Genomic DNA, 9,760 nt, shown 5'->3' on the forward strand with positions numbered 1-9,760 from the left:
AACTGATTTTACAACTTGTGAATACAGAAATATATGATAGGACTTGAAAGTGTAATATTTCAATCTGCTCACACTACGAATAGCCCCTACTCTTTGTATTTATAATTGTGATGGGTTCTTTAAAGGGGCATTCCACTCCACACGGGAGTGTTATTTTCCGATAGATATCAATTTTAGGAAGTGATAACTGCATACTACTTCACATTATACGATAAAGTACCCAGTTGCTCCACATGCCTCAAAAGCATTCGATGTTCTACTAAACTCCCCAAGTACCCTCTAATTGAATTAATCCTATGGCTGAATACAATGCAAAACTTTTATGTAAGGTTACAAAACTAATTTCAGGTTTGCTAAGAAATCTCGTCTTGTTCTTGTATTCTTTGCTATCTTATGAGCAATTTGCCTTCTCGGTGTGCTTAGCGTACCTCATTTATTCCGAAAATATGTACGATAAACAAAGTGTCTATGCGTATAGGGAATGCATGGGTAGGGTCTGCATGGGTTTAGTGAGTGTCATTATTGTTTTATAAAACACACATCACGTAATTCATCCCAAGGTGAATTCCACAAAATCCGGCTGATTATGTATTCATTGACACATTATCTATTGGAAAACAATACTCCCTTCTGGAGTGGAATGCCCCTTTAACACACCCAAGGTGTGGCTGTCCTCAAGCACAGAAACTCAGTTAACATCCTATCATTATCAAATAGGACACCCCTAGGTTCCCCAAAGTGGACATGCCTAAGGCTTAGGTCCCAATGCCCAATTTCAGAAACGTAAAATATTATATAAAAGGCAACAAAACACACAGAACATATTAAGCAAAATTAGTCATGAGCAAAATTTGTGCATATTCCTTGGTGAACACTTTTATTTATCGTTTTCGCAAATGTCCTGGCCGGGCCCCGGTTTGGAAATGGGACCTACGCCTAACCAAAGCTCATTTGGAACTGATATGAGTAATGCTCATGGAAATAGGTGCCTTTCCTAAATGCACAATATTGGTCATTTGCTAGGAATTCAAGCCTAAAGCCTTAAGATTCTGCTAACCCTAACCACCAGACCACCTTACAACCTTTCTTCTTACTTCATCCTTCCCACAGTTATGAGCTGCGTGTCATCATCTGGAACACCGATGATGTGATTGCCGAGGACGATGACTTCTTCACTGGGGAGAAGATGTCTGACATCTACGTCAAGGGCTGGGTGAAGGGCAACACCGAGGACAAACAGGAGACTGACATTCACTACCGGTAAAGTCGTCTATCAGGCTGTGTGCTCATTTTTGAAAAAATTAAAAACAACAACAACAACAATAGACTAAGTACATTTTTCAACTACTTAGACTAGTGTTTGTACAGTCGAGTACTATTTCACATGGAGGGATAAACGTATAACGTTACTGGTACGTCTGGACGAATTACATTGGGTAACTTAACATGCAGTACATGGGCAGTAGAACGGTCAGAAAAGACAAATCCATGTAGTACATTTGTCAAAATACTGGGGATCTTTAAGGAATATGTACAGTCTGTTACTACACTATGATCAAACATGGAGTAGTCTAACAATAGGTGGGGTTCATGCCAAAATATCAATAGTAATTTTATACCATCAATCTACATTGGCTGTCAGTCTACTATGGTATATCCGTTCTTTGAAGTCCTTTTCAAAGACCTTAAAGACGTTAGACTGTGTGCTCATACTCTCCAAGCAGATGTTTCAGTCTTGTAGAGGGACAACGTTGAAGAAATTGCTGCCTCTACTAGGGAAGCGTAGAATTGCGGAGAAGGTTGGATGAACATTTCAATAAAGTGACTCCCAACCAAAACCACTGCATGGAGAGTAGTGTGCACTGGGAAACCTTGGGGGTTCGATACAAGTCTACACCGCTTTTGTGGATACTTGGAAATTTGCATTGTGTTCAGATCGAAAATCGAACACCTCGGGTGATATGGAATACCTTGTGTTGTATTCTATATTTAGGGATATTCTTGGCAAAGAAGTGAAATAGTGCTACCGGTAATGAAACCTGGTCAGAAGAAATAACAAGATTGCAAGTATTTACAATGTAAAGGTAACAGGAGATATTTCTATCCAATGTGATAAATATAGAATACAACAGGCCTAGGGTGTATTCCGTATCACCTGAGGTACCAGCCCAACCGCGGGTCAGATTGCCCGACGGCCGAAGGGAGGGCTGGGACCGAGAATGATGCGGTATACACCAAGTTGTATTTTATTTATGTCATACCCACCTGAGAAAACCCATGTTTTGATGTGAAATGCGCCAGAAGTTGAACAAATTTGGTGCCCTCGAACCAGAAGTGTTACAACAGCAATGTTCCAACGTCCGAATCGGGTATTCGAAATACCAACTGTGCCACACTCGGCCCGCTCAAAATGGTTCGATTTACTCGAAAAAAGCCTGTGTGATACAAACTTCGAGCCTGTGTGATACAGAAAGTTATCACACGGTCCTGAACACCCGTATCGAACGTTTTGCGTCACAGGTATGGCATAATAATTGTTGCCCTACCTTCAGATCACTGACTGGGGAAGGAAACTTCAACTGGCGTTTCATCTACCCATTTGAGTACCTGGCAGCGGAGGAGAAGATCGTGATCTCCAGGAAGGAGTCCCTCTTCTCCTGGGACGAGACCGAGTACAAGATCCCGGCTCGCCTCAACCTGCAGGTGTGGGACGCCGATCACTTCTCTGCCGACGATTTCTTGGGTGAGTCCCTTATATTTTCTTCTTTAGGTGTTATGTGCTAAATCCTCATTAGGTTCGCATGTCATGAGGAGATGGCTGCCAAAACTTCTCCTCTGGGAACCTGACGCAAAGAGAAAAAGGGGATGACTGAACCTGACATTTAAGAAAGTTTTGGAGGAGGAGGTTGGTTTAAAGGACTGCAAGTTGCTTGCCGCCATGCTAGATAGAGATGCATGGTCGGACATTGTTAATAGCACCTCATATGAGGATGAACTGAACTGAGCTGAAGGTTCACACCACTAGCACAGGGATATGGTTGCGTCTGTTGAAGGTAGGTGTGGTAATCATTTCATTTGTAGATCACAAAGAGTTCAGCTTAAGAAGTCCCATTGCTTACAAAGACATTGATGAAGATAGCCCCTACTCTGAACCTTCCTTGAAAAGATGAGATGGACTAGTTAGATAAAAAGGTAATGTCGGTGAAAATAAAATTGTGGTTGTGTAAAAAGGGTGATGTCATATTTCTTTATTCAGTCATATTTCCGTTAAGTGTTTGAATTGTAATTCTTACGAGATTGTCACACTACATGTATGGGGAACTAACATACACATAGTTATAAAGCGATTTAATAATCTTAGACTTTCCAACAGCTCCTTTTTCAGATCTGTTATACTATAGACTAAGTAACACATATTTTGTTTCCATCCTCTGTTAGATCCACTTCTGATATGGTTTTAAAAACACAGTTCCTGAAATGCAGTTGCAAAAATGAAAAAAAAACTGTCCCGCAATGCATTTTTAACTACAGCTCGAAAACACACTGCAGAGTACATTTCCAACAGCTTGATGGGAGTCTAAAATATCTTATTGATAGAACATTTCATTCAAAACTCATGTCAGAAAGTTAACTTCTTACTTGTGTATCTAATGGGAATATCTCAATTCCATTCCTCCAGGATCCCTTGTGATGGATCTGAATCATTTCCCACGAGGAGCCAAAACATCCAAGCAGTGCACCCTGGACATGCTGAAGACCGACGGCAGTGTGCCGCAGGTCAACCTCTTCAAGCAGAAGCGTGTCAAGGGGTGGTGGCCATTCGCTGCAAAGGGTGAAGATGATGAACTCGAGCTCACTGTGAGTGACTTCTCCAAACATGTTCATGTACATGGGGAGCATGTTTGTTTGCTTGTATTGCATATACACAGTAAAACGCCGAATGGCACAAGACACCATGTGTCGTTGCTCATGGCATAAGACACATGTCATTGCTCATGACATAAGACACCATGTGTCATTGTTCACTGCATAAGGCAATGTGTCATTGCTCATGGCATAAGGCAATGTGTCATTGCTCATGGCATAAGACACCATGTGTCATTTCTCTTGGCATAAGACACCATGTTTTCATGTTGATATTCCAATCTAGCATTATCACTTGATATTTAAGAACCAAGTAATTAAATTGGTGTGGCCTAAGATACCTTTTTTGTAAGTATGAAATTCAATATAGCATTTGCATGTTTACGGAATATTTTTCAGTTGTTATAATATTTTAGAGCATTTAAGTACAATATTTATATTGAGCGACTTGTTAGTACTCGGTAAGATTGTTTGGTCCCACATGTTGATAAGATTTTAGCACCATTGTCCCATAAAGCACTACAAACACATTTGTATGATGAGTTGATAAAAAATCCAGCAAACCTATCCTGCACTGTGAGATAACTCATAAACTCAGCTTCAGTTTGCAACTTGTACCTCTAACGATGCTTCAGCTTGGAAGACATAACACAGAATGCTGGATCACTGAAGTTTGGATCTCTATATAGGCACAATTGATAAAGGCATTTGCCCTTTTTGCCATGAAAGAGATTGACAAAGAGCAAATTCTTACATCAACTGTGTTTTCCCAAACTTTAGTGGTTCAAAATTCTGGTATGCAAGTATTCAATGCTACAGTGTGGATACTTTAAATACTCCCCAGGTACATGCAAACTTAAACAAAGCACAATGCACTGTCAACTCCCTTAATTTCCAATCTGCCTCTTAATGCTTGTAAAGATCCCGATCTTTGATGGTCCTTCTCACTCTTCAAACTGTACACCACCTTTCCTACCTTCAAGAATGTCAGCACAATTCAGATACCCTCTTCCTTCCCTTGATAATTTCTTCTACCACAATGTTTGAAAAAAAAGTGCACAGTCCACTTTTATAACCACTGAAAGCTGATAAGGCATGGACTGAATGCTCTTACCTCTCTTCATGACTTCTACTGTCTCTGTATCTCCCCTACTCAACAATGGACCGTCCCAACAACAGTGCACCGTAGGTATCCCTGACTCTCTAGCAGACATGAGACCCTGGAGGGGTATCTGTCATTGTTGTAAATGAGACCCCTCTAGGCTTAAAAGAAATTCTGTGGTTTCAATATACACAACTGTTGTAAATATTTTTCAAGAATAGAATATGGAGAATGATAATTTGAGGAGCAGAAAGATGTCCCCCACCCAGGGTCTCCAATATTACTAACTCTATCAAGTTGAACGTAAAAATGCTTGAAGACTGCACTAACTCAACTCTGCTTTTATAGTAATGAGATCAAGGCAGTCTTGCATCATAGTTTCATAATGTAGGATTTGTTGTAATAACTTAAATACTTGAAATAAACTTGAAAAATACTTAAAAAGCAAAACCACAAAAGGTAAAATGAGTTGAGGCTTGACTGCACATGCATCACAAAATGACTTCACAAGTCATCATTTCTATAAACACATCAATAATAAGTACTGAGTATGGTGTAATACAATCTACAGGTCCTGGATTTAGAACAGCATAAAAGTTTAAGTATAACAGTTGCTATATAAGGGAAATATTAAGACGTTTGTCTGTCAATAAAGCTGTCCATGTGTAGGTGTGAGTTAGATTTAGCAAAGTTTTTCTGTAATTACATGTATATCTTATTTACTGTATAACAACTAAATTTTGACCAAAATCTACTTGCATAAGATGTGGCCGAAGAAGAAAAAGCTGTTAAGCATATCCTTTCTTTGCCTACAGCAAAGGCACGCACAGAGCCTGTTATGGACTTGAAACATCACACTACTTAAGTAATAATAATAATGGATACATTTATTGTTAATTTGTGCCAAACTTTGCTAAGTACAGGTAACAACAAAAGCATTACAAACACACACAAGTTAGTACAAATACCGTAGTCTAGCATATACACAATGCAGGTTTGACATAGACCTATTGAGAGTTAACAGCACGGACTTCTTTTCTCTCTTGTAGGGCAAAGTAGAAGCTGAACTCAACCTCATGTCTGCAGAAGAGGCTGAGAAGAGCCCTGCTGGACTGGGCCGAAATGAACCAGATCCTCTGGAGAAACCCAAGTAAGTCAGCTTCTTATTTCTACAGGTGTTGGTGTCTAGTTTGAATCCTAGATTGATAAAATATGCAGCCATGCTAGCTCTATGATGTAGACAACATTGCTCTAAACATTGTGTGTGTGCTATACGTGTATACAGTCAAAACTGCACAAGAGGACCACTCAGAAGTCCAATGAAATTTATCATTGAGGAGAGGCACTCACTATAGACAGGATTTTTTATACTTGTGTCAATGGCAAAAATTATCCAATTACAAGGGATCACCAGTTTGGTCACATTTGCCAGGTGATCCTTACATGTATGTAGAGGTGGTCACTTATGCAGGTTTGTCTGTATGATGAAGTTTTGGTGTACAAGTCTAGACAGGAAGCGAATGTAAGGATGTGTGGATGTAATACTCATATTTGAGACCATTTGTGTGAAACATCAATGTGAGGATTTGTGGATGTAATATTTGAGACCATTTGACTGTGTGAAAAATCAATATATGGATGTGTGGATGTAACATTTGAGACCATTTGTATGTGAAACATCAATGTGAGGATGTGTGGATGTAATATTTAAAACCATTTGACTCTGTGAAAAATCAATATAAGGATGTGTGGATGTAATATTTGACTCCATTTGTGTGGAGGAAACTCTGAGAGCCAGGATGAAGTTCACCTAAATGTGCTTTAATGTGGATTTTTATAACTGTCTAAAATTCAGCACCAAGAACAGGCCTACTTGTCTGTGTGGTATTCATTTTAATGACAGTCAAAAAGTGTCAGTTACTGTTTGAATGTGACATGTCATGTGTGCAAATGGTTGAGTGGTTGTTTTGTTAAATTGAATGTAGATGTAAATGAAATAAGTCTCACAGTGCAATTTTATTAATAGACTTAAAAATTGTTATATTTCAAGTATGATATATGTTATGTTTGTCTGTGATAGGATGATTTAAATGTATTCACTACGAATGAATATAATACTTAATTGTGTGCATGTTATGATGCTATGTAATATCTAACTTTACTGTGAACAGCAGGGAGACAGGTATTTATTTGTTAAAAATTTGCTATTAATTAGTGCAAAAAAAGTTTTTTTAAAGCAATTTTGCAGCTCTTCATATTCATTTCATTCCTCATTTACTAAGTTAATATTTTTGTTGACCATAATTTTCTGCAATTCCTTATTTCAATGCAATTCTGAGCCATGGTGGTTCTAAAGGTATGGTTGTGTGATGTTTAATTACCAATTATGTTCTACGTCCTTGATTGGTCACTCTTGATTGGCATGCTTGCTTGGTTGGTTGGATGTCTTCAGCACAACTGTTTTGTTTGACAGCATGTTGTAATTATTCACTTTCTGTGTCTTGGTCACTGTTTCTCTTTTGTAGGTTGTGTTTTTAATTGAGTTGCTACTTGATATTCTTTGTTTGGGTTGAGTTTACTCTAAGAGTAACCTTGTCTTTCGTCTTGTTGAGTTTTGACTTTGAGGTCATGATATTTTCTGTACGGATTCTTGGTCATTGTCTTTATCATATAGTCATTCCTTATCTTTGGAAGCCGGTTGGTTTCTTTCTTTGTTGTTTTCAGACATTTTTCAATCGAGACCAGTGTTTTGGCCATTATTTCATTTTAGCATTTCTTGTCTGGGTTCACTTTGTTGCTTCTATTGTGTTCAATGCTCTCAATGTTGTCACAGTTTGAAGTTAGAATGGGTGGATCTAAATATCTTTTTCTTGTTGTTTACTGATGGTGATAATTGTCTACTAACTGAAGTACCTGTTTCTTGTTGGTCTCATGTTCTGACCTATTCCAGTCAAAGTTTATTACCTTTCATTACTATAACAGGAAGAGTCAACACTTCTAGTACATTTCCTACAGGACCACTCTTCCTGGCAGAGATGTCTTGCTGAACACCAGGGCTACACACTCTCTCTCTCTCCACCCTTCTTTTAAAACAAATGTGCTACACATACAACACCTTCATACCCCTAGCCAGTTCAATAGTTGTCGCAATTTAAATTTTAGTTTGTAGAAATTTCTGTAGTAGAATCCGATAGCAAAAGACTGCATTGCGCTAATTGGGCTACTACATGTAGCAATTTTCTTTCTCTACTGTTTGGTTTCTCCCGTTGTGAGTCCCAGTACTAGATACAACCACACAGTAGTTTTTTTTTTACCCCTGCTATAGATTGTGCCTCCATATATACAGAGAAAACACACCCAATCAATCCACACAGTCATGCCACTGTCAGCAAGCGCCTCTCCTGTAAAATCTACTTCATTTAAGCCTCTCTTCTCTCCATCCCTCGCTCCCAGTCGGCCCGACTCGTCAGCTTTGTGGTTTTTGATGCCCATCAAATCCCTGTACTACATCCTCTGGAAAAACTACAAGTGGACGATTCTCAAGGCCCTGGTGTCCATGCTTCTCACCGCACTGATTGTGCTATTCTTCTACTCCGCACCGGGCTACATCGTCAAGAAAATGATGGGGGCATAAAATTCTAACCGACCCCCAAACACTACAAGACTTATCCTCCTAGGTATCTGCTGAAAGCCAGTCCCTTCTCTTCTCTTTTTCCACTTTCAGTTGGCTCAGCTTGCTGGTAGAGTACCGATACGATCCTGCATGCACGTGCCTGCACCTAACTCATCCCTACGTTCCTTCTTCCCTTCTCCAGAACAAACTTTTGCTTGAACAGTACAGAAAGTTGCAGTCCTCTTGCTGTTACATTTTGTGACAGTGGCATACTCTCAGAGTTTGAACCTGAACTGTTACAAGTTGTCATCGTGAATTCATTCATCCTCTAGTTCTTTTCTCCATTAATTATTTCCTCATCTCACTGACCAACCTCTTTTTCCCACCTTAGTTTGATTAACATTTTTGACACTAACATCATTTCATTTCATCTTTTGGCATTGGCTACAATAGTGATGAACCCATGCAACTCAAGTCTTGTGTAAAGAAAGTTGTTATCAAGTCATTTACTAACATTTTAGTAATGACACTGACCACCCACTACCTCCATGTCTTCTTCTCTCCCTCCATCTATCCCAGACGTCCTGACTCCTCTTTCATGTGGTTCTTGAACCCTCTGAAATCTCTGCGCTACATCCTATGGAAGAATTACAAGTGGACAATAATCAAAATCGTGTGTGTGCTGCTCTTGGCGGCCTTTATCGGTGTGCTCCTCTACTCCATGCCCGGCTACATGGTCAAGAAGATACTCGGGGCCTAGCAACATATTACTGATAGTTCTTCTAGGTACCGGCACGATGGATATGGTGTCTCGTGTAGTCATTGTGCTGTTGGTAGACAAATTTTCTGTGTGGTGCAAAGAAAAAAGAAAAAACCATGTCTGTGTCTGTAAAGCGCACTGCATTGCACTTTGTAGTAGAAGTAGACTGTTGCTGCAAAATGTGGTGTTCAATTTCGTCTGTACAAAACTGTTGACTCTGTGGTGATCTGTTGTCGCGCCTAACTGTTCTTCGTGCAGAGCAAAAAAAAAAGTATGACGTTACTGTGTCCATACAGCAGCGCCTTTCAAGTACTGAACAATACGTCCACACATTATCAATGTTTATCATCACAAACATCTCTTTAAGGGCAAGGATGTACATACTTCTGAAGATCAAAACAAACTACACCTCTTCTCTACC

General features: G+C 39.4%; 1 protein-coding gene across 1 annotated transcript in view; it reads left to right on the forward strand.

Annotated features, from left to right (window-relative positions):
- The window catches only part of LOC118409810 (otoferlin-like), a gene marked incomplete in the record, with an annotated part of 240,756 nt that extends 231,402 nt beyond the window's left edge, over positions 1-9,354 (forward strand). Inside the window, 5 exon segments of the mRNA XM_035811130.1 lie at positions 1,111-1,260; positions 2,553-2,743; positions 3,680-3,858; positions 6,016-6,116; positions 9,159-9,354. Of these exon segments, the coding sequence (XP_035667023.1) occupies positions 1,111-1,260; positions 2,553-2,743; positions 3,680-3,858; positions 6,016-6,116; positions 9,159-9,339 (802 nt within the window).
- Positions 9,355-9,760: the final 406 nt, after the last annotated feature.

Source organism: Branchiostoma floridae, chromosome 2 (genome assembly GCF_000003815.2).
Source record: "Branchiostoma floridae strain S238N-H82 chromosome 2, Bfl_VNyyK, whole genome shotgun sequence".
Lineage (NCBI taxonomy): Eukaryota > Metazoa > Chordata > Leptocardii > Amphioxiformes > Branchiostomatidae > Branchiostoma > Branchiostoma floridae.